Source organism: Papio anubis, chromosome X, assembly GCF_008728515.1.
Source record: "Papio anubis isolate 15944 chromosome X, Panubis1.0, whole genome shotgun sequence".
NCBI lineage: Eukaryota > Metazoa > Chordata > Mammalia > Primates > Cercopithecidae > Papio > Papio anubis.
In genome coordinates, this window is record NC_044996.1 from 37,108,748 (window position 1) to 37,134,446 (window position 25,699).

The following is a 25,699-nucleotide window of genomic DNA, read 5'->3' on the forward strand; positions in this document are numbered from 1 at the left end:
CATCAATACCGAATTTATTGAGCGTTTTTAGCATGAAGGGCTGTTGAATTTTGTCAAAAGCCTTTTCTGCATCTATTGAGATAATCATGTGGTTCTTGTCTTTGGTTCTGTTTATATGCTTACAAAGAGACTTAGACTCCCATACAATAATAATGGGAGACTTCAACACTCCACTGTCAACATTAGACAGATCAACGAGACAGAAAGTTAACAAGGATGTCCAGGAATTGAACTCATCTCTGCAGCAAGCAGACCTAATAGACATCTATAGAACTCTCCACCCCAAATCAACAGAATATACATTCTTCTCAGCACCACATCGTACTTACTCCAAAATTGACCATATAATTGGAAGTAAAGCACTCCTCAGCAAATGTACAAGAACAGAAATTATAACAAACTGTCTCTCAGACCACAGTGCAATCAAACTAGAACTCAGGACTATGAAACTCAATCAAAACCGCTCAACTACATGGAAACTGAACAACCTGCTCCTGAATGACTACTGGGTACATAACGAAATGAAGGCAGAAATAAAGATGTTCTTTGAAACCAATGAGAACAAAGATACAACATACCAGAATCTCTGGGACACATTTAAAGCAGTGTGCAGAGGGAAATTTATAGCACTAAATGCCCACAAGAGAAAGCAGGAAAGATCAAAAATTGACACTCTAACATCGCAATTAAAAGAACTAGAGAAGCAAGAGCAAACACATTCCAAAGCTAGCAGAAGGCAAGAAATAACTAAGATCAGAGCAGAACTGAAGGAGATAGAGACACAAAAAACCCTCCAAAAAATCAATGAATCCAGGAGTTGGTTTTTTGAAAAGATCAACAAAATTGACAGACCACCAGCAAGACTAATAAAGAAGAAAAGAGAGAAGAATCAAATCGACGCAATTAAAAATGATAAAGGGGATATCACCACCGACCCCACAGAAATACAAACTACCATCAGAGAATACTATAAACACCTCTACGCAAATAAACTGGAAAACCTAGAAGAAATGGATAATTTCCTGGACACTTACACTCTTCCAAGACTAAACCAGGAAGAAGTTGAATCCCTGAATAGACCAATAGTAGGCTCTGAAATTGAGGCAATAATTAATAGCCTACCAACCAAAAAAAGTCCAGGACCAGATGGATTCACAGCTGAATTCTACCAGAGGTATAAGGAGGAGTTGGTACCATTCCTTCTGAAACTATTCCAATCAATAGAAAAAGAGGGAATCCTCCCTAACTCATTTTATGAGGCCAACATCATCCTGATACCAAAGCCTGGCAGAGACACAACAAAAAAAGAGAATTTTAGACCAATATCCCTGATGAACATCGATGCAAAAATCCTCAATAAAATACTGGCAAACCGGATTCAACAACACATCAAAAAGCTTATCCACCATGGTCAAGTGGGCTTCATCCCTGGGATGCAAGGCTGGTTCAACATTCGCAAATCAATAAACCATATGCTCTTTAGTTTTGTTGTCTATACATGGCTTGTGTTAAACAGCTCAATTAGACCTTCTGCCTTATTGCAAGGACAGAGAGTTTCCTGTATCCAGAGTTCTTGCCTTAGTGTATCTGAAAAATTGGATCATGCATGGGCTTGGAGAATGAACGCAAAGTTTTATTGAGTGGAAGTAGTTTTTGGCAGATGGTGGAGCCATAAGGGAGATGGAGTGAAAAGGTGGTTTTCCCCTGAAGTTGGGCCACTCAGCGGCTGGGGTCCCCTCCAACCACTTTGAACAAACTCTGCATTGTTCCACCAGTCAATGGCCTGCCAACTTGCCCGTGCCTATCAGTGTGCTCTCACCCCTCGACATCCTCTCAACGTCCAGCCTCTTGTGTGTTCTGCTGGTATATTCCTCTGGACATCCAGCCACTTGTGTCTGTGCCTGCTAGGGGCTCCAGTTTTTTATAGGCACAGCATGGGGACATGGCAGGCCAGGATTATCTTCAGAAGTGCAACATTTGGGCAGGAAAACAGAAATGCCTGTTCTCACCTAGGTCTGTGGGCACAGGTCCAGGGTGGGGAGCCCTAGCCAGGGACCATGCCCTTCCCTTCCAGCACTTCTCTGTCTCACTCCTGTATCTATAGCCTACATTTAACTGAATTTCTTGAACATTTCTAACTTGTCTAGAGCAATGATTCTTGTATGTGTTACAAATCCAACCACACTGTTCAATTCTTTGGTTGGAGAATATTAAATACCTGATGCTCACAAATCAGGGTGGAGGTGGAGATCATGTGAATTAGGATGGGAATGGGGGAGTTTATCTCAGAGCTCAAACTCCATGGATTCAAGTCCTGATTTGCTAAATAGTTTCAAATGAGTTTAACACCTGCATCTGTTTTCACATTTGCAAAATTAGACACAGTAGTAAAAATACCTTGGCTCTGGAGAACCAAACACCACATGTACTCACTTATAAGTGTGAGCTGAATGATGAGAACACATGGACACATGGCAGGGGGTAACAAAACACACTGTGGCCTGTGGGGGATAAGGGTGGGATGGGTGGAAAGGGAGAGCATCAGGAAGCACAGCTTAATGGGTGCTGGGCTTAATATCTGGGTGATGGGTTGATCCGTGCAGGAAACAACAATGGCACATGTTTACCTATGTAACAAACCTGCACATCCTGCACATGTATCCCAGAACTTAAAATAAAAGTTGATTAAAAAAATAAAAAATAAAATAAAAATAAATATCATGGTATAAACGTGAAATTAAAAAGAAAAAAGATACCTTTAGTGCAAATTTGTTGAGGCTTATATGTGAAAATGTCCCCAAAATTATTTCTTAAACTGTATAATGACACAAATGTATGTAATGATTCCAATGTGACTAGGGCTGGAGTAAATTCTAAAATAGCAATGTGAGTGTGGAGTAGGTAGTTTCTGGCAAAGATAACTTGTGGGTAGCTACTTTTTACAATGCGTTTCTGTCTTGTTTTTGAAGTGAATAAAGGAATGGTTGTAGCTAAGACATATATATATTTTAAATAGGAGCAGTCTTAAAATACTCTATTTAACCAATCCATTTGGAGGCTATACTTCTACCACGTTTCAGCTTCCCAGAAATCCCACACTTCCTCACTGTCTTTCACTCTCCTCTCTAAGGACCTGACGCTAACCAGGTGGACGGTTACTAAGTGCCGCCTGGTTTCCTGCAGGGCCGGTTTTTACGTCATCTTATTGTGGCGCAGAACCTCCGCGTGCGTGCCCAACTGTGAAGTCTCGCGTCCTCAGCAGTGTATAAAGCGGGACAACACAGAGCATCCCAGTTGCACCAGGCAGTGCAAGACACATAGTATCCTGGCCTGAAGTTTCCCAAATCAGGCTGACTAGGGGGCCTACTACCAGCTGAGGGGGTCCGCCCCGAGAAGGGAGAAGAGGCCGAAGAGGAACCATGAACATCTATTTACTCCTAGCGAGCAGCATTCTGTGTGCCTTGATGATTGTCTTCTGGAAATATCGCTTTCAGGTAACGGTGAATATGAGGGAGATTTGAATTAGATGAAGCTAGATAAGTATGTGGACTGGGGAGTGTGTATATGTAAGAGAGTAAAATACAGTAAAATGAGAGGTAAGGAGAGATCATCTCATTCCTCTTTGTCGCTCGAAGGAGCCCCAGACTTTTACCCCCTCACTTCCGCAATTCCTGTATTCTGACCAGTGATTCGACAGTTGTGGTCTCTTCTAAAAAGCCCCAAGTCCCTAAGTAATGTGGTCAGCTTTTCACTCATTGGAGAGGAAAGTGCAGTTGTCAGTGCCCATTCCCCACCACCATCTCCCACTTTAAGAATCTTACCTTCTCTCTTTCTTCTCTTGCATTTCCTCCCCAATGTGTCTGTTTGCTGATCTCGCCATCTTTATTTTAAGGGTGCTTTCCGGGTATTCACAAATAATTCGAGTGTAAATGTGAATTTTCTGGTGTTAAAGTCACAAGTGAAGTGCTTTTAGATAAGAGTCAAAGACAGGGTTCATATGTTTACCTACTAGGCTGCTCAGGAAATGTAAGGAAAGGATATGGAACTTCGGCACTAACGGCTACTTTCATAAATTTTTTTTCTCAGTCTGATTTTGGAAGAATGTATGTTTGAGTTAATGTAGTAATTCAATACATTTTTAATCTCTACATATTAGCGGAAATCAGTTTATTTTGGTAACCAAGATTAAACAAGTTGTTTTTTGGTAGTTTGGAAATTGCTTAATTCGATAAACTACATATGTGTAATTCCCTTCCTTTACAGAGAAACACTGGTGAAATGTCATCAATTTCTACTGCTTTTGCACTACTAAGACGCTCTTCTACTGGGTTAATTAACAGCAATACAGACAACAATCTTTCATTCAACAACCTCTCTCGGGATATTTTAAATAATTTCCCACACTCGATAGACATGCAGAAGCGACTATTGGTAAACCTCAAGAGGGTGGAATACAAAATGGCTGAACTGGAATATATTCTAGTTAGCCAGGGTTTGAGAGGTGCATCAGGTCACCGGAAATCCACCTAAAAGCGTACAGGATGTAATGCCAGTGGTGCAAATCATTAAAGACACTTTGAGTAGATTCATTTGATTGTGTGTTTATACTAAATGAATTATTTTTTAAGAGGGAGGGGATACCAAGTCAGATTTAAAAAAAAATCCAGATACTTATCGAGTTTCTTACTTATACTTTAGATAATTGATTACATGTTGCTAAAATATATTTACTGGGGAAGGAATGTAAGCACAATAGAAAAAGAAAAACCGTTCAAAAGTTTATTTTTTAAAAATAAATAAGCTACATTAAACAGAATATAGTTGAGATATAGTGATTTTTATTTCAATCAACTGTGAAAACCAGTTTTCACTAATGGTTTACAATAGAATACTATAAATTGTCTCCATAAATTACTTTGCATTAAAGTAAGTGGGATTTGATGGAACTGTTTTCCCTTATATAGAATGCTGTTTCTTGCCACTGTTGAATCAGGGTAATAATAATAATAACTATTTGGAACACCCTACAATATGCCAACCACTATGTTAAGATTTGTGCTTTACACATTTGTGAAGATAGTGACAAAAACTTTTAACTGTTCTTTGTGGTCAGCTTTTGAAAAAGATTTCTTTCCCTTCACACTTTTCCCAATTAGATATTCTTTCATTTAAAATCAGCTGGGTGCAGTGGCTCATTTCTGTAATCCCAGCACTTTGGGAGGCCACAGCGGCAGGTCGTGAGGTCAGGAGATCAAGACCATCCTGGCTAACACGGTGAAACCCCGTCTCTACTAAAAATACAAAAAATTAGCTGGACATGGTGGCACGGGCCTGTAGTCCCAGCTCCTTGGGAGGCTGAGGCAAAAGAATCATTTGAACCTGGAAGGCCGAGGTTGCAGTGAGCTGAGATTGCACCACTGCATTCCAGCCTGAGCGACAGACCGAGACTCTCTCTCAAAAATAAATAAATAAAAATAAATAAAATAAAATGAAGTTTAAACAATAAAATAAAATGCCCAAATCTTCCCTGAATTGCAAAAGTCACATGTAGAAAATTGGACTCCTTAAATAGTACCAAAATGTAGTAGTAGAATGCATGTAATATAATGTGGATTAAAATTAAGGAAAAGTATTTCTAACCTCTAATTAGCCATCTGTTTTCAAATATTGTTTTATAAAATCTTGTATCTAAGAAATTAACAATCTGTTGAAGTTTACTAATAGCATTTGACCTGCCTTCAAGGGAAACCCTCAGAATGTCAAACACTTTCATCTTATATATATGTTCATAACTTACTGAGGTGGTTCAATTAGAGGCCTACCTATTTACCTACTTTCCTGTCCCCTCCCCTCTAAATAAATTACCAGTATAAATTAAAGAAATGCCTTAATTTCTTACTCCTTTCATGTTCAATTACGACTAAGAGAAACCAATTTAAAATATTTAAGAAAAATGATTCCTGCTATTGTCACTCATTTGCCAAGCACAAAATGTCAGCAGTAGTGTATGTGGTCCTTAAACTTCTTTAGGTCACAGGTTTCTTTGATATTCTGATGAAAACTATGGACTCTCTCCCTAGAAAAATGCATGTAGAAGTACACAGAGAAAATATTCCGTATAATTTCTGTTTTATATGTTCCCTGAAGCCTATGAACCTTAAGAATTGATGAAAAGTTCTTTATATATGTAGGCAGTGTTTATCATCGTAGGCTGTGATGCTTAAACCAGTTGTCAACAATATAGAATAAATATGTAAAGCTCTTAGTAATATATTTAATTATCCTTTGTAAGGAAACTAGGACATAGGACTTCTAATTTCACTTTTCTCATTCTTGACAAGTTTGACAAGTTTATCTTCTAATAGTATGTAAGTAAGTTGTCACCTGTAAGTAATAACTTACTCATATAAGACAAAAATCACTCTAGCAGCTGGGTATCACAGTCATAAAATGCTAGATTTGATTAAAGCCATTTTCTCATTAATATTTCGGTCCATATGCTATTTGAAATTAAACATATATTTCAGAGGGTATAATGAACAACTCTTAATTGTGTGAAACACAATAGAAATTAAATGGGTGCTAGTTTTGTCCAAAATGACCCAAGGAAGTAAGATTGTATATGGGAAAGGAAGTACTCAATATTTCATTTTCTAGATTTCTTACTTACTGGCCATAGAATCCTTACTTTTCTCTTATGTCACTCTTTATAAAGAACATTAACTATAAGTTTCACACAGAAAACATGAACTGTAACAAACGCTTGAAGTTTTTAAACATATTTGGATAAAAATATTAAACTACAGTCCTCTTATAGTATACATAGTCCATTTTTGCATATATTTATGACATTTCTAATTAAGTGAGGCCTTCAGTTTTAATGCTTTTTTAAAAAAAGTATTGATTTATATTCCCCACAGACTTGTGGAAAAGAAATATTTTATATTAAGAAAATACAAGTAAATAATATTTTAAAACTTGTATAATGGAAAATGTAAATATGTCAAAGCAATTAGCCCCAAAAAGCCTTCAATGTATTAGAAAAGCATTATAATATTTACAAAAATATAATTATTATATAGAGACAGTTATGTATGTATGTGTGTGTTTTTCAGATAGATAATCTGAAAAGAAATATAATCACATGGCTAAGCATTAAGAAATTCACATTTTTATACTGCATTCCTGTTTAAATGTGAGAAAAATCACACTATCATGAAAATAGTATGTACATTTCCCTACTCGGTTAACATACAAATAAAAACGTTTCCCTCTATTCTTAAAAAAAATCACATTATACAATCATATATTTTGTCAATGAGATCTCATTCTGGTTTTCTGCTGCCACTAACAGTAGATATTTGACTGTCAGTCTTTTTTGGGGGATATATCATGCCTTTATATCTCTCCCCACAATGTTGTTCCAGGTATGGAATCCAGTTAGAAGCTGGTCTGCAGCAACTTACAAGGCACTGAAATGAAAAAAAAAAAATTATTGTCTTAGAATTTAAGTGCCATGATCTGTAAACAAGTAAATATTGAACTGTACTTTCATTTAAATTTTTTTCTTTACTAACAAAAAATAAGAATCATAGAAAGGTAAAAAGCAATCATCTAAATTCTTAATAATGCACAGTTTGCCAAGATAAAAGTATAGTCAAATGTAACTAGTTGTTAATAGAACTATATTAACTACTAAACCAAAATAACTGAGTATGTAAATGAATTCAAAACAAAGTATGTGAACCCATTAGAGTAACAGTGTGTCTAATCTGTACCTTCACTGAATTCTCAGACATTTCCATCCTGGCCTTAGGATGAGTGTGAGGTAAGGATCTAAATCAGTGTGTACCGGGGATATGTTTCAAGAACAAAGGAAAAAAGTTCCAGGATCAAACCATTGAATTGGATCCATTGTTGTATGGACTTGCTAATTTATTTAAATCTAAGACTCCTGAGCCTACGTGGTCATTGTCCTACTGAGATATCATAACAAACTTTATCCCCTTAGACCTCCATGGAAGAAAGGTGACTCAGGGTCTAGATTGAGTTCCAGATATTTACCAGGCTTATTCCAGTATAAAAACACTATTAAAATGTATATTATAACCAGATACGGGTTCAAAAGTAGTGACTATGGATATAAACCAAACAGGTCATTTGCTTTGTGACATCTTCAGGGACAACTCAGCACAGGTATAGATGTCATAGCTGTTATATGCTAAGCACTGTAGCAAGGCCCAACTATACAGCAACAAGTAAGACCAGACTTCTCCCACAAGGAGCTTATAATCTAGTATAGAGAAACACAGCAAATATATACATAATATAATACCATGTTATACACTAGTAACAGATGGTTGTCAGGTATAGAAGTAGCGAAGAAGTAGGAGTAATTAATTGTATCTTATATGTTCTCATATTACATAGTGTGAGTAATCTTCACTTTAATCATAAGTAATTTGTATAAAATATAAAAAAATTTAATGCGCTCACTTGAAAGATGTTTTCTTTAGCCTGAATTATTTTTATGATAGCTATAATTGGAATCCAAATAATGCAGAAAATTATACACCAGCCTAGAGCAACTCCCCAGTCAGGGTATGGAATTGTGCCATAATCAGGTCTATGGAATTGCATTAGTTACCAGACAAATATTGCCTGTAAAAGTGAAATATGCAAAGACAAAGCTAAAGATTCAACTTTATTGCACTAATGATTAGCAATTTGATTCTGTTCTTTAGATGTGATTTATCAAAAATAATTAATATGAAAATACATTCAAGCAGTTGAGATAATCTAGTAACAAGCCAGAAGATAACTATGAAAAGAACCTAAATAAATAACTTTTTTTACATGGAATAAATTTTTCCAAAATACTGTCATATATTTATAAATCCAAATACTTGTTCAACATATATTTCAAGAAAATACTAGACCATATATCAGATATAAAGTAAAACAATATCTAAAATATTCTGTTATTGAGCATTTCTCTTTGATTTATAATAGTGTGATTTTATTTTATGCCATAAGTTAACCAGTATATAGATTAATACAATGAGAATGTGAAGTACATTTTAATGGGCACACTTTTCTCCTTGTTTAGGAACTGCTTCTATTCTCTCCCACTGCACAAAGCTCCCCTTTTAGCACATCAAAAACACACATGCATTTACACACCCTATTTAGCTGTTTTTGTTTTACTAAAATCAATGAGAAAACAATACATTGTAAGAATATTTTTAAGTAGATCTATCAGTTTAATTTTAAAATTGTATTAATCATTTTCATGCTTCTGATAAAGACATACTCGAGACTGGGAAGAAAAGAGGTTTAATTGAACTTAGAGTTGCATATGACTGGGGCGGCCTCAGAATCATGACAGGACGTGAAAGGCACTTCTTACATGGCAGTAGCAAGAGAAAATGAGGAACATACAAAAGCGGAAACCCCTGATAAAACCATCAGATCTAGCAGACTTATTCACTACCACAAGAACAGTATGGGGGAAACTGCATCCCTGATTCAAATGATCTCCTACCGGGTCCCTCCCACAACATGTGGGAATTATAGGCGTACAATTCAAGATGAGACTTGGGTGGGGACAAAGAGGCAAACAATATCATTCCCCCCCAGTCCCCTCCAAATCTCATGTCCTCACATTTCAGAACCAATCATGCCTCCCCAACAGTCCCCCAAAGTCTTAACTCATTTGAGCATTAACCCAAAAGACCACAGTCCAAAGTCTCATCTGAGACAAGGCAAGTCCCTTCTGCCTCTGAGCCTGTAAAATCAAAAGCAAGCTAGTTACTTCCTAGATACAGTGTAGGTACAGTTATTGGGCAAATACAGCCATTCCAAATGGGAGAAATTGGCCAAAACAAGGGGGTTACAGGGCCCATGCAAGTCCCAAATCCAGCGGAGCAGTCAAATTCTAAAGCTCTAAAATGATCTCCTTTGACCCCATGTCTCACATCCAGGTCATGCTGATGCGAGAGATAGGTTCCCATAGTCTTGGGCAGCTCTGACCCTGTGGCTTTGTAGGGTATAGCCCCCTTCCTGGCTGCTTTCACAGGCTGGCATTGAGTGTCTGTGGCTTTTTCAGGCACATGGTGTAAGTTGTCAGTGGATCTACCATTCTGGGGTCTGGAGGACTGTGGCCCTCTTCTCACACCTCCATTAGGTAGTGCCCCAGTAGGGACTCTGTATGGGGGCTCCAACCCCATATTCCCCTACCATACTGCCCTAGCAGAGGTTCTCATGAAGGCCCCAACCTTGCAGCAAACTTTTGTCTGGGCTTGCAGGAGTTTCCGTACTTCTGAAATCTAGGTGGGAGTTCCGAAACCTCAATTCTTGACTTCTCCGTACCCACAGGCTCAACACCATATGGAAGCTGCCAAGGATTGAGGCTTGCACCCTCTGAAACCATGGGCTGAGGTGTACCTTGGCCCATTTTAGCAATGGCTGGAGCGGCTGGGACACAGGACACCAAGGCCCAAGGCCGTACACAGCATGGGGACCCTGGGCCCGGCCCATGAAACCATTTGTTTTTCCCTTAGGCTTCCGGGTCTGTGATGGGAGGGGCTGCCATGAAGACTTATGACATACCCTGGAGACATTTTCCCCATTTTCTTGCAGATTAACATTTGGATCTTTGTTACTTATGCAAATTTCTGCAGCCAGCTTGAAATGGGTTTTTATTTTCTACTGCATCGTCAGGTTTCAAATTTTCTTAACTTTTATGCTGTTTCTGTTTTAAAATGGAATGCTTTTAACAGTACCCAAATCGCCTTTTGAATGCTTTGCTGCTTAGAAGTCTCTTCCACCAGATACCCTAAATCATCTCTCTCAAGTTCAAAGTTCCAAACATTTCTAGGGCAGAGGCAAAATGCTGCCAGTCTCTTTGCTAAAACATACCAAGAGCCACCATTGCTCCAGTTCCCAACAAGTTCCTCATCAACATCTGAGACCACCTCAGCCTGGACCCTATTGTTTATATTACTCTCAACATTTTTTTTTCAAAGCCATTCAACATCTCTCTAGGAGGTTTCAAACTTTCCCACATTTTCCTGTCTTCTTCTGAGCCCTCTGCCTGATACTCAGATCTAAAGTCATTTCCATATTTTCAGGTATCATTTCAGCAACGCCCCACTCTACTGATACCAATTTACTGTATTAGTCCATTTTCACGCTGAGGATAAAGACATACATGAGACTGAGATGAAAATGAGGTTTAATTGGACTTACAGTTCCACATGGCTGGGGAGAATTCAGAATCATGGCAGGAGGTGAAAGGCACTTCTTACATGGCAGTGGCAAGAGGAAATGAGGAAGATACAAAAGCGGAAACCCCGGATAAAACCATCATATCTCATGAGACTTATTCACTACCACAAGAACAGTATGGGGGAAACCACCCCCATGATTCAAATTATCTCCTACTGGGTCCCTCCCACAACACATGGGGATTATGGGAGTATAATTCAAAATGAGATTTGGGTGGAGACAGAGCCAAACCATATCAAAAATTCAATGGCTTCATTCCATTAATTTAATTACAGAAATTTAAATGTATTTTATAAGTATTATAAATGTACCTAACTATAAGAGAATAACTGAGGGATAATGGAGTTCAATACACAATAGATGGCAATGTAAATCATTTCATACGTAATACTTTTGCATTTTCGATTAAAATCAGGTGTCAAACCTATGTAATCATTGAATATTAGCTTGTTAAGAGGTCCAGCTAGACATTCTAAATTGACAAGGGGGCTTATTTTATTATGGAGACTTGTCAAATAAAAATATTTAGCAGCATATTCAAAGTCATTTAGCAAAAATATGGAGTATCCAAATATTTCAATTCAGCACGTCTACTTCTAAACTGCTCACTTTTTGAAATTGATCTCATAATGTTAAAGAAATGTAATCCTCTCTGCAAACAAATATGACACTTTAGATTTGATGCAAATTGTGGATAGAATTAATTAATAGCCTTTTCTAGGAAAACCTTTGAAGCATGAAGGCAATGAAAACCAAAACAAATCTATGAAGCTTTGACACTGCTCCACCCCACCATCATTATTTCTAGTTCATAATCATTCTCCATCCAGTGTAGTGTTTATTTTGGTGCTCAGCCATCTACTGTCCTAAAATATTATTTGAAGATTTTAAGTCTATATGTTATGTCTCTCAAGTAAGACAACTTTTGCTTTACCTCAGCTCCTAAATAGTATTAATTGTTGAATTTATTAACATAAACCATTGCCCCTGTTGACACAGGTCAGTTTCTTTATTTTCAGATGCCAAATACCTGCCTCGTTAAGAGATAAAATGTGAATTAAAATATGACTGGTGTTTTTCAGCAGTTAGTATATTGAAAGTGAATTCCTTGAAGGCAGGATGTGGGCCTTATGTATCTCTGTGTTTTCTGTGCCTGGCAGAATGGTTAGGAACATTATTGTTGACTCAACATATTTTTTAGGGAATGAGAAAATTCATGATTTATTTTCATTTATTCTATTGATAAATTTTAAATTATTGACAACTTTTAAGTCTGTATGAACCTGTTTATGTTCTCAAATGGTAAATGTTTAAATTGATGGTCTCAAAATAATACTGCAAAGGCATTTTAATTGAAGCAACTTAGAAGCACCATCCATAAATACTGCAAAACTTGAAAATCATTCACTTACAAAATTACTTTGCCTTTTGTCTTCAATGTGAATTACTAAGTTTATCTTAGAATGTATATATTATTGATACCAATGTCATGGTATATTATTACTTATAATCAAAAGGATAGGAGTAATGACAAACCAGCAAGCTCTCCACCATAGCCAGAATATCCACCTCTTTGCTCCAGTCATCATTTCTATATCCTCAATGAATCTGTTCCCTCCTAAACAAGACAAAGAGTACATTGAATGTTTGCTGATATTTTCTTCCAATAACCATTGTGGCATCAATTATCTTTCTGCGTCTAAACATTTTTCTGTAGTACAATGAAGCATACACCTGTAACTACATTTTCTTCATAATATATTTTGTCCAGTATATTGTACTTTACTATTATAATGGTATAAAGATTAATAGTATAATTAGGTCAACATAATGAAAATGAGTCAAACTAAACTATTTTAATAAAACTTGAAAATAATTTTATAGTTACTATTTACCATAAATCCAGATGATTCCAGCTAGTTCTAGTATAGCTACAATTAAAATGCCCCATCCAGCACAGAAGTGGTCAATCAGATGAATCCAGTAAATTCCAGCCTACCAAAAAAATATTGATTACTTCTAAGTATATTTTAATTGTTTTTATGATTGCTGAGGTATTCCAATTGAATCTATTAATTTAATCTTGACATATGCTCCTTAGTTTCACTTCTGCTAAAATGTGTAAAGGAATGTTTCAGATGTAAACCCAAATGTGGCTTTAAATATCTCAAAAATCTTTCAATCTATATGGAGTCACTGGAGAAAAAAAAACAAGCACTTCGAATAGTTGATTATCAGAATGGTATGCAATTTCTGTGTGTTCTGTAGTGGTTGCCAAGAAATGTAGTATCTGTATCTGTAGTGTTTAAAGTCTGCAATCTTATTGCAACTGAGGTAACTGTCCATTATTTGACCTCCTCATCTGCAAAATAGATTTATGGAAAGTAATAATGGAGAAAAATGGGTTAAAACTCAGAAAACCTTGATCCAAGTCAGACCTGGACTTGTCACTAAGCAACCTCTTAAGACTTCGTTCCTTTCGTTAGTTTATAAAGTATGTTCCAACTAATAATTTGTCTATGAAAAAAAATGCTGTAGTATACCTGAGTCACACCGACAAGACTAAGGAGAAACAAAACCAAGCAGCAGCCCAGAATTATGGAAACCATCATTTTCTTCATCACTTTGGGAAATAAATCTTGAATTGTTATGATCATTTCTTCAGAGGGGGATAAATGACGTGTTATATATCAACTTATTTGCCAGTGCTGTTAGTCACAGAATTCCACGTCTATTAATCATATTTACAAATAGATGTTGAGTAGAGACTCTGAGCCCTGCTTCTTGCTTTTAAAAACCCATAGGGTCATTTCTTTTCATCACTTGGCTCTGCTGGAAACTGAATGCAGTTCTATTTGTTGTTTTCAGTCTGTTTTATATGATTTTTCATTGATAGCAATTGTAAGGTAACAGTCCTCTGTCAGCTGAAATCATCTAAAAGGAAGAATTCTAATAGGACTTTTAAATAAGGTAAAAATTTGAATCAGTGGTGTGAAAACGACAGAAAGGATTCTAGGTTTAGAAATCAATGTGTCCATGAAATAGGTAACTGGCCAAGAGTAGAAAGATGTGTGAATGAAAATATCAGAAAATATGTTTGAGAGTTTCGAGGACTTTAAAAGTCAACAAGAAAACTCTGGATTTTATCCTATAAACAGAGTAAACTATGAAACTGTTTTATATGAGAAAGTGGTAGGATGAAAATTTTTTTCAGAATTTCCCTAGTCATATAACCTAGGTAAATCCCTATATGTGCATAGAACTATGTGCAAGTATGATCATTGCAGCAGTGTGTGTAATTTTTTAATTAAATTATTCAAATGCCCAATATTATGGTAACAAAGAGATTGTGATTTAATTAGATCTATATACCTATGTATCAACTGAATTCATAATTAATGCAAAAAAACTTTCAGAGTAACACATATGCTATGAAACTTCACATTTATGTGAAAATTTTAAAATGTATATGTTATTTTTGAATACATACAAAATGTATATAAACATGGACAAAATAACATACACAATCCATGGTAACAATTGTCTCTAGAGAAAAATATGAATTGTATCAGGGAGAGAAAGACAGGGGACTTCAAATTCACCTGCAACAGTTTATTTTTAAAATAGCTGAAAGAAGTATGATAAAATATTAATGTGTATTCCTTTTGAGTATCAAGTATTTTTCTGTATTTAAATTTAAGTTAAAACAGCTTTCAGAAAGGTCATTCTGAAATTAACAGCTAGGGGGCAATATGGGTAATAAAAGCGTGTTGTCAATTAGAGAAAACACAAATGAAATATATGAGTAATATGTTAACGCTGGAAATATTCTCGGAAGCAAACCGAGAATCGAGACCCAAATTTAAAAGCTTGCAAAAAATAATATGATCTAAAATGGACCGCCCAGTAGTTGCACTAGAGCTTCTGGATAGGCAATGAATGCCAAATCGAAACATACAAAAATGTATGATATTTTAAATTAGTTACCAATATTTAAACATTTAAAAAATAAGGTATTAGAAAAATCTCATCTTATTTGGCAACACAATCTATGACGTAAATTCTTTACCAACTATTTCACTTTCATCTATAAAAACATTGGATTTGGTTGTTTTGTTTGTTAAAGTTAGGGAGTTCACTAAGTTTTCTTTAAAGCTGGACACTCAAAGTCACTTGACTCTCTTACCTTTACAATGTTCATGTGTTTTAAATATTCAGTCCCAATACTGTAATTTTATGTAAGGAATTTGTATATTGTCTTTCTCTTCCTGATGCAATTCACATTTTTCTCTAGAGGCAATTGTTACCATGGATTATATATGTTATTCCGTCCATGTTTATATACATTTTATATGTATTCATAAATGTATGGGAAGTGCTTAACATGATGTCTGAACCTTGTAGTTGTACAGTAAGTGGTTCATGTTAAGGACTAAACAAAATTTGGGAAAACATTCTATTTTCTTAAGCAATGTTTTCCTAATATACTCCTGTTTACACAGATAATCTAAGAATTATTATGTTATTAAAGCAACCAAATTATATAAGACTGTGATGAGTGATACTGAGTGTCACCTTGACTAGATTGAAGGATGCAAAGTATTGATACTAGGTGTGTCTGTGAGGGTGTTGACAAAGGAGATTAACATTTGAGTCAGTGGGCTGGGGAAGACAGACCTACCCTTAATCTGGTAGGCACAATCTAAACAGCTGCCAGAGAATGTAAAGCAGACAGAAAAACGTGAAAAGGCGAGACTGGCCTAGCCTCCCAGCCTACATCTTTCCCCCATGCTGGATGCTTTCTGTCCTCGAATGTTGGACTCCAAGTTTTTCAGTTTTGAGACTCGGACTGACTCTCCTTGCTCCTCAAGCTTGCAGACAGCTTATTGTGAGACCTTGTGATCATGTAAATTAATATTTAATAAACTCCCCTTTATATATATATTTATACATATCTATATATTCATACATATATATTTATACGTATATATACACACATATCCTATTACTTCTGTCCCTCTGGAGAACCCTAGTACAAAAAGAAAGTGAGAAAGAAAACACAATACTCTAAATTATGACTGTTTTAAGTAAATTTCTATAAACTATATTAGAGTTTCATAAGTGAGATACATTGAATTAATCAGAGTTGATAATATATGGTATTATATACCTGATTTTCCAACTTGAGAAAATTCCATTCCAGATATATGAGCCATTTGGCCCAATATAGAAAAAATGGCAAATCCAGCAAAACACTAGTGAGACAGTTTGTCAAAAAAACTACAATGGCATCAAAGAAGCAGTTGTTTTTGAACTTATTGTCATATAATAGAGCAACTAAGTCACCCCAAGCCACTGAAAGGGAGTAAAATATCTACCCAAATCTGTAAGAGAAAATAATTTAATATTTTAAAACATATACACAATATCTTATTTGCATAGTATCTCACATATGCAAATTAATATATTATAAATAACAGTGAAATGAACACCCAAATGCCCACTACTCAGCTTAAGAAACAAAATATTACTGTCCTTTCCTGATTACATCACCCTACCACCCTCCAGTGGTAATTGCTATCCTGACTTTTGTGTTGATCATTTCTTTGTTTTTTTTTATACTTAGGTTTGAATGTTTTGGAATTTATAGAAAAGTTATCTTAATGCGTGTAAACATATACAACGTGCACTTTTCTATTTGGTATTGTGAGATTTATCCATCAGAAAATTGAACTATATAAAATGTCCACTTTATGATTCTAAAATGAAAGAATGTAAGCAAATTCATTTGTTTATATTAAATATACATAGTTCTTTTAATCATTCTTTATTGCCAAATTGCATATGTCACGATTTTTCCTTTCTCCTGTTGATAGACATTTAGGTCATTCACCATGTTGCTGTTATAGAGCTGTAAACATTCTTTTATATTCCCCATATGTAGGTGTGGAACTGTGATGTTTAAAAGTATACATATTCCCCCCTTTTACTAAATCTTGCCAAATTGTTCTTTAAAGTGGATATACCATTTTGCACTCCCACTAGCTGGGTGTGAGGGTTCCCATTCCACCACATACTTGCCAACACGTCATTTTCCATAGGATTTTTTTTTTTTCTGTGAAATTCCTGTTCATGTCTTTTGCCAGTTTTTGATTTGGCCTGTGTCACTTGGTTTCTTTTTTTTTTTTTTTTTTTTTTTGAGACGGAGTCTCGCTGTGTCCCCCTGGCTGGAGTGCAGTGGCCGGATCTCAGCTCACTGCAAGCTCCGCCTCCCGGGTTCACGCCATTCTCCTGCCTCAGCCTCCGAGTAGCTGGGACTACAGGCGCCCGCCACCTCGCCCGGCTAGTTTTTTGTATTTTTAGTAGAGACGGGGTTTCACCGTGTTAGCCAGGATGGTCTCGATCTCCGGACCTCGTGATCCACCCGTCTCGGCCTCCCAAAGTGCTGGGATTACAGGCTTGAGCCACCGCGCCCGGCCACTTGGTTTCTAATAAGTATTGATTTCATTTGGATTCTAATTCTTTGTCTATTATATATGTTGATTTTTTTCCTCCCAATTTGTGGCTTACATTTTCTACCTTTTAACATTGTGTCCTTTGATTAACCACAGTTGTTGGGGGTTTACTGAAAATGAAGGTATCCATCTTTGATTATATGTTTTGCCCTTGACCTCTGTTACTTTTAAAAACTGCTTAGCCCAAGGTTATAAAGTTACTATTCTATATTTTCTTCTAAAGAAATTAAAATTTTGCCTATATTGTTAAATTTTCAGTTCACCTAATATTGACATTGTGCATATCAATATATGTGATATGTGAATAATATGTGAAATTTCCAACTGATGTTGTTTCCTAAATGGGATATCAATTGTTCAAGGATAATTGATATTATCGATTAAATCAGTTAGATATCAGTTCTATCAACTGAATGATTATCCCTTTTCCTATTGATCTGCATTGCCATCTCTGCCTCATACCAAGTTCCATTTGTTTTTTAATCTATTTCTGAGATTACGATCCTGTTCCGCTGGCCTATATGTCTATACCTATGCTAATACTTCACTATTTTAATTAGTACAGTATTATAAATATTGTTTCATATCTGGTAGGACAAGTCCTTTTCACATCAGATACACCTTGGGGTTTTGACCTTTTTCTTTTTCGAATAAAATTTACAATCAGTTTTCAAGTTCCATAGAAAACTGTTTTGGGATAGATCAAGGTTATTTTATTTATATTTAAGAAAATCATATTAGAAATAAAATGCCCTGTTTTTTCTTAGGCTCTTGTCCATGTTAAGAGATAAGCAGCATGCTGAGGTTGGTCTCTGAGCTTCTTTTGCTTGATACATTATGTGTGCCTGTGTGACAGGGGAGCTGGGAGTGTGGCAGTTCTGTGTTGTGTAAGAATGCTACTGCATACCATGATGTGTACCTAGGTTGCAAACAAAAGTGAAAAGAAATTCCAAACTTAATTTTAATCTCCATATCTATGAATCTCATATCCATATACAATATTATTACATTAGAGATTAGGAAATCCTAATTCAAATTGCAATAATTGGCTGTACACTTTTAGCTCAATTTGAATCTATCTTGGTTTTAGTTTCATCACTGTAATGAGGTAGTTAGAAAAGTAATTTCTGCATTCCTGAAGACCTCTCTATCTGTAAATTTGTACGGTTCTCTACTCTCCTGGAGATCTCAATGGATTTCAGATATTCAAAGAAAAGGAAAGACACCTGATTATAATTCTCTGTTTAGAATATAGATTGTGAGGAATAAAAAAAAAATCTAAGAAAAACAATTCTTATTGCCAACAAACCCAAAAAAGGAGTTGGGTTGTGTTTTGTTGGAGAGCAGAGGGTGAGAATATTAAATTGTATGTTTCACAAGGAGCTTTAGGTTTCACTCTAATTTTTTTAAGGTATTAGAGATACTGAAACACAGGCCTATAAAAAAGCATCATATAAATTTTTCAGAGTGGTTTCAAGGAAGTACAAAACCCGGATATCTTGGGCTTTTAAAATCCACCAAAAGAATATCAAAGGTGCTTTTCAACTATGCTCAAATCGTGAGTTTTAAAGAAAATGGTGAATCTACTTCTTAGGGAAAATGTGGCAACTATAACAAGGTAGTATAATGTAACAGAAATAATTGAAATAATCGTATATTAGCTCATATTTATTAAAAAGTTTACTATTTCCAAGTGCATTAGCGTATTTTATCTTCTTCAGTAACCTAACACAGAGAAGGTGATGAATCCCAACTTTCGTTTTATTTCTTATTCACCATCCAAAATGGTCTTCAAATGGGGAAGAGATTAACCAACAGGGATAAAAAGAGTAAGGCCCAAGATAAATGAAGAAACAAATTAAGATGGCCTGTGGACACATCAAAGTATATTAAGCTCCAAGACTATAATCATAAAATTCCATATATCTAAAATGATTTAAAGCTATGTGATTAATCATTGAGTGAAAATTATTGAGCACGAAAATGTAACCAAAGACCAATGATTGACATTTCAATTTTCAGAAAGGTAATTGTAAACAAATGACAGATTTCCACAACTAATATCTCATACACTTGGCACTGCTTACCAAAACATTTACAAGAAATAATTACATATCCTCTTGTAAGTATTTAGAAAAGAAAACAGCAATGGCTGGAAATTGGCATGAGTTCCATGAAGAATACTATAGCAAACTAAAACTAATATCCATTTTGAATAGTACTACTAGTATGGCAGATACTATTAACATAGTGTCTCTTGATTTCAACATAAGATTATAGGTTTTTACATGAACAGAACTTAATGTGTGCTAAGAATGTGATGTGACTAATAAAAAAGTGAAAGCATTCTAGGCCATACTGATAGAAGCATACTATCTGTAGTACACTTACTGTTAATACTCTCTGCAGTAAAATTGTAAATGATATTACATACCAGTGATACACTCAGCCATTATCTAAAGGTAAAGTTAAAAGAGTGTTACCTAATTCTTATTCATGGCATATGTTAGACTTTTGGTATAAGTAACAATTTTGGTTATGGAATGCTTAATCCATGTCATATTTATGTTTTAACTTCACAATTCACTAGGCAAAACTTGACAATATTTTGGGGATATTAAATTTTGAAGAAAATTAAAATGTATGTTAGACTATTAAACTTTCAACAGTAGTCTCTAAAGCTACTACGAGTTTATCCAATAAAACACATAGTCCTAGTCATCAACTTGCAGATATTTATGAATGCAATATTATTTTTCAGATTAATAAACCCAAAATTTTGTTGGTCAAATAGAATCTGTTTAAATGAATAAAAATGAATTTTAAAATCCTATTTCTGAAAATTATCTCACCATCAACAAAAGAGAATTAATGGCATGTTAAATATTAGCTAAATCAGACATCCTAGTGGATAGAAACTAATAAATTTAGCTGTATGTTTTTTGCAAGCTACTACATTATGATATTCATATGGAACCAAAGAGTTTTGGCATTTGTTTTTAAGATTTACCTCCTCAGATAGTTTGAAATCTGAAATAAGACTCACCTCAGCTTCCCTAAGTTCTGTAAAGTTTGACCGTGCTCCAATATAGTATGAAATGCCTATTGAAGCACCCTCCAGAGTTGCACGTCATACTAACAAGATGAGTAGGACCACATAGGGGAAAAGAGCTGTAAACATAACACCCATCAAAAAAAGTAACCAAAAATTAATGTTATTTTTTAAATCATGATATATAATTGTACACAAGTAAAATTATTAGCAAGTTGAGATTATTTAAATAAAGTACTGGAATTTCATAGGGTCTGATGATATAGCAAAGTTAGCATAATTTCTTATTTGTGTTCTCACAACTCTCAAATGATCCATTTAAAAAACACTTTGATGTATTAATTAGCATTTCCTAGGTTTAGGTTATAAATAAATAATACATCAGCAGTGATAACCTGGGATCTAATTTGAATGCCTTCCTAAAAATATCCTTATACGTTTCTGAGGAGACTGAATGTCTTCTCTCAGTAAATTACTGCATTGAGGTGAGGCGGGAAATGATTTTAAACCCTGCAGTGGTTAGTATATATTCAGCTTTCAAGACGAAGGAAAATATTTTCTAGTAGATATCCAAATCCCAGAAAAGCATATTGAAGTGAATACTGGACACTTGTTACTGTTATTGCAGCTACCATTAAGAAAGTTTGATAGCACACATACAAGTACACTGCTTCTGTACTAGATAACACATGGTTCCAGATGAGCAGATTGCCTTTGAGACCAGCTTTGCCTTAATGTGGATGATTTCCTTGATCCATGTGTTTTATAATACAACCAAGGAGATGATTTAAACAAGTCATTCAGAGACCAATAAAAATTAATTGCCTGGGTAAATGGCCTTTAATGGACGCTTTCAATATTAACATCAAAAGGAAACCAAGGGGTTAAAAAATGTGCAACTAAAACATTTTAGGAAGTTTTCACTGGATTTGTGATATTCACCGTATTTTTGTGATGTAACAGCATTGTCTCATTACAACTTAACATTAATTGAATGTGCTGGATATTGTACTGAGAATACAAAGATAAGATCTCCAGTTATTCCTGTCTTCCACCTTATGGAAATTTCCACTGACTAGTTAAAAACACATAGACTTTTTTTTCTAGGTATTGTGCAACTATTCACGGAGAAAATTTCATCTTGTTCTCTTAAATCACCATTATTCTCCCTGAAAGTTTATAAAAGTAAACAATTAAGTGAGAAAATATAACAGAATTTTTTTCAAAAGAGGCCATTTCCCTGAGAGAAAATGTTCTGTGTACATTTTGGCAATATTTAAGAGAATAAATACATAGTGTGTATACACACACACACTCACGCGCGTGCACACACACACACATTTCTCTCTCTCTCTCCAACTAGGGGATTCCTGATGCTATTACTCTATAGAACAAGGATCTAGATTTTCCAAACCAAACATTGCAATATATGATTCCATTCAAAATGCTTCTTTATATGGTAGGAGAGGAAATTTTATAATATACTCTCAAGCCTCAGAATGCTGTATCAGCTAAAAGGGTCCAATTTTTGAGTAATTGTGCAACTCTAGTAGTAGTTATTATTTTGTTTGTTTGTTTTGTATTTAGCAAGACAGATCCGGGCTGGGCGCAGTGGCTCATGCCTGTAATCCCAGCACTTGGGGAGGCCAAGGCAGGCAGATCACCTGAGGTCGGGAGTTTGAGACCAGCCTGACCAACATGGAGAAACCCTGTCACTACTAAAAATGCAAAATTAGCCTGGCGTGGTGGCGCATGCCTGTAATCCCAGCAACTTGGGAGGCTGAGGCTGGAGAATTGCTTGAACCTGAGAGGCAGATGTTGCAGTGAGCCGAGATCGCGCCATTGCACTCCAGCCTGGGCAACAAGAGTGAAACTCTGTCTCAAAACAACAACAACAACAACAAAAAAAAACCCAAAAACAAAAAAAAACAAAAAAACCACAAAGATCCTATATATTTACTTACAGCTTAAGATGACTGCTTAGAAAGTTTTTCATATATTTGAATCCTTCCATTATAGAAAGAAAAATGCTTTTGATAATGCTTGACAATGAACTACAATGAAATCGAAAAGCTGCTATATCACTATCTAATATGTTTTTCAAATTACCTTGGCAGGGGAATTGATTCCTTTAAATAGTGCTGCTCCAAGTATGAGCCGAGTCAGAAGACAACAAAGTGCTAAATACCACCCAGTTACTGCAGTCTTACCCATTCCACTTGTCCCATGGAACACCACTTTACTGAAACACATAAGCCGTTTTCTGATCACAGAATCACTTGTGTTATAGAAAATACATTGCATTTTGTAATATAATTTATCCGGGGGAAGCTTCATGAATATTGTGTCTTATTAATATATCAATCTCCTGTGAGCCTTTATTAATAGATACTATCAATATGAAGGGGCAAGGACATTTCATTAAAAGGCCTGGCTCTGAACTTTGGAAAGTCTAGATCACTCTGAACTTCAGAGTAAACAAAACTTCAGCCAATCCGAATTTTCAAAACCCTAGTATTCTCTATTTTGATTAGTGGGTGTGCAGTTAGATGTAAATTCTCTGATTTTATACAACTTTTTTTTCCAATTTCTGTTTATCCACTGATTCCTTTATTTTTACATTTTTGTAGCTGACTATAACCTCCTATCTTGGAATTGCTGTAGTTCTTTGCTATGTCAGTCCCAGAATGATCAAACTTACTGAACATGTACATATTCCCCATTTACTCCTGTCTAATCCTTCTATAAATTATGATAGTATTTACATACTATACAATTCATCATTTTAAAGTGTACAATTTAGTGGTTTTTAGCATGTTCATAACCATGACCACTTTCAAATCTCAGAATGTTTTTACCACTCCAAAAAGTAACCCTATACCCAGTAACAGTCACTACTCAATCTTCCTTTTTTTAGCCCTGGTAACCACAAATCCACTTTCTGTCTCTGTTAAATTTGATTGTTCTGGAAATGCCATAAAAATGTAATTGGAAGGGGAACATCACACACCAGGGCCTGTTGTGGGGTAGGGGGAGGGAGGAGGAATAGCATCAAGAGATATACCTAATGTAAATGACTAGTTAATGGGTGTAGCACACCAACATGGCACATGTATACATATGTAACAAACCTGCACATTGTGCACATGTACCCTAGAACTTAAAGTATAATTTAAAAAGAAGTAAAAGGTAGATGTAAGAAAATAATAATTAAAACTATATTTTTCAACGATGACATGATTGTATAGAAAATCCTATGGGAATGTTAAAAAAAAAACCTTATTAGAACTAATAAATGAGTTTAGCAAGGTCTCAAGATAGAAAGTCAAAATGCAAAACTCAATTGTATATCTATATAGTACAAACTATGTATACTATGTATAAATAATTGGGGATTGAAATCTACAATAAAAATTTAAGACTATGAAAAAAGTAATCGTACAACGTTTGGCTTTTTATCTTTGGCTTCTTTCACAAGGCATAAAGTTTTAAAGGTTCATCTATGTTTTAGCACAAATCAGTACTTCATTCCTTTTTAGGGCTGAATATTTAATGGTATATATATATCATATTTTACTTAGACATTTATCAGCTGATGACATTTGGCTTGGTTCTACCTTGGCTATTATGAATAATGCTGCTATGGATATTTGTGTACAATTTTTTGTGTAGACTTATGTTTTCAATTATCTTGGGTATATACCTAGGAGAGAAATTGCTGGGTCACATGGTAACTCTGTTTAAAATTTGAGGAACTGCCAGACTCTTTTTCAAAGTGTCTACACCTTTTTACATTTAAACAATAAATTTACAATTAATTCAAATTTACGTTTAAATTTACATTTACACAAGAAATGTAAAAAGGTGTCGACACTTTGAAAAAGAGTCTGGCAGTTCTTCAAGTTTTAAACAAAGTTACCATGTTACCAGCAATTTCTCTCCTAGGTATATACCCAAGATAATTTAAATTGTAAGTCTATCATCAGAGTGAACGGGCAACCTACAGAATGGGAGAAAAATTTTGCAATCTTTCCATCTGACAAAGAATTAATATCCAGAATCTACAAGGCATTTAAACAAATTTACAAGAAATTAACAAACAACGCCATCAAAAAGTGGGCAAAGGATATGAACAGACACTTCTCAAAAGAAGACGTTTATGCAGCCAACAAACATACGAAAAGAAGCTTATCATCACTGGTCATTAGAGAATAGCAAATCAAAACCACAGTGAGATACCATCTCATGCCAGTTAGAATGGCCATCATTAAGAAGTCAGGAAACAACAGATGCTGGAGAGGATGTGGAGAAATAGGAAGGAGAAATAGAAACGCTTTTTCACTGTTGGTGGGAGTGTAAATTAGTTCAACCATTGTGGAAGACAGTGTGGCGATTCCTCAAGGATCTACAACCAGAAATACTGTTTGACCCAGCAATCCCATTATTGGGTATATACCCAAAGGATTATAAATCATTCTACTATAAAGACACATGCACACATATGTTTATTGCAGCACCGTTCACAATAGTAAAGACTTGAAACCAACCCAAATGCCTATCAATGATAGCATGGATAAAGAAAATGTGGCAAATATACACCATGGAATACTATGCAGCCATAAAAAGCATGAGTTCATGTCTTTTGCAGGGGCATGGATGAAGCTAGAAACCATCGTTCTTAGCAAACTAACACAGGAACAGAAAACCGAACACTGCATGTTCTCATTCATAAGTGAGAGTTGAACAATGAGAACACATGTACACAGGGAGGGAAACATCACACACCAGGGCCTGTTCAGGGGTGGGGGGCCAGGGGAGGGATAGCATTAGGAGAAATACCTAA

General features: G+C 35.4%; 2 protein-coding genes across 2 annotated transcripts in view; one reads left to right on the forward strand and one right to left on the reverse strand.

Moving 5' to 3' along the window:
- The first annotated feature begins 3,214 nt into the window (after nt 1–3,214).
- LOC101022824 (kita-kyushu lung cancer antigen 1 homolog) lies at nt 3,215–4,589 on the forward strand. Its single transcript, XM_003918177.4, has 2 exons — nt 3,215–3,494; nt 4,264–4,589. The coding sequence occupies exons 1-2, from the start codon at nt 3,420–3,422 to the stop codon at nt 4,528–4,530; spliced, it is 342 nt and encodes a 113-aa protein (XP_003918226.1). The 5' UTR covers nt 3,215–3,419; the 3' UTR covers nt 4,531–4,589.
- A 2,736-nt stretch (nt 4,590–7,325) lies between these two features.
- The window catches only part of LOC101023178 (sodium- and chloride-dependent neutral and basic amino acid transporter B(0+)), a 109,170-nt gene continuing 90,796 nt past the window's right edge, over nt 7,326–25,699 (reverse strand). The window contains 9 exon segments of the mRNA XM_031660584.1: nt 7,326–7,472; nt 8,497–8,661; nt 12,798–12,907; nt 13,185–13,284; nt 13,833–13,948; nt 15,110–15,163; nt 15,166–15,243; nt 16,460–16,543; nt 16,546–16,663. Of these exon segments, the coding sequence (XP_031516444.1) occupies nt 7,326–7,472; nt 8,497–8,661; nt 12,798–12,907; nt 13,185–13,284; nt 13,833–13,948; nt 15,110–15,163; nt 15,166–15,243; nt 16,460–16,543; nt 16,546–16,663 (972 nt within the window).

Excerpts from the sequence above, each read along its gene's own strand:
- LOC101022824 (XM_003918177.4), top strand. The coding sequence starts at position 3,420 with ATGAACATCTATTTACTCCTAGCGAGCAGCATTCTGTGTGCCTTGATG. Across the intron at positions 3,495-4,263 it reads TCTGGAAATATCGCTTTCAG|AGAAACACTGGTGAAATGTC; the intron begins GTAACGGTGAAT and ends CTTCCTTTACAG.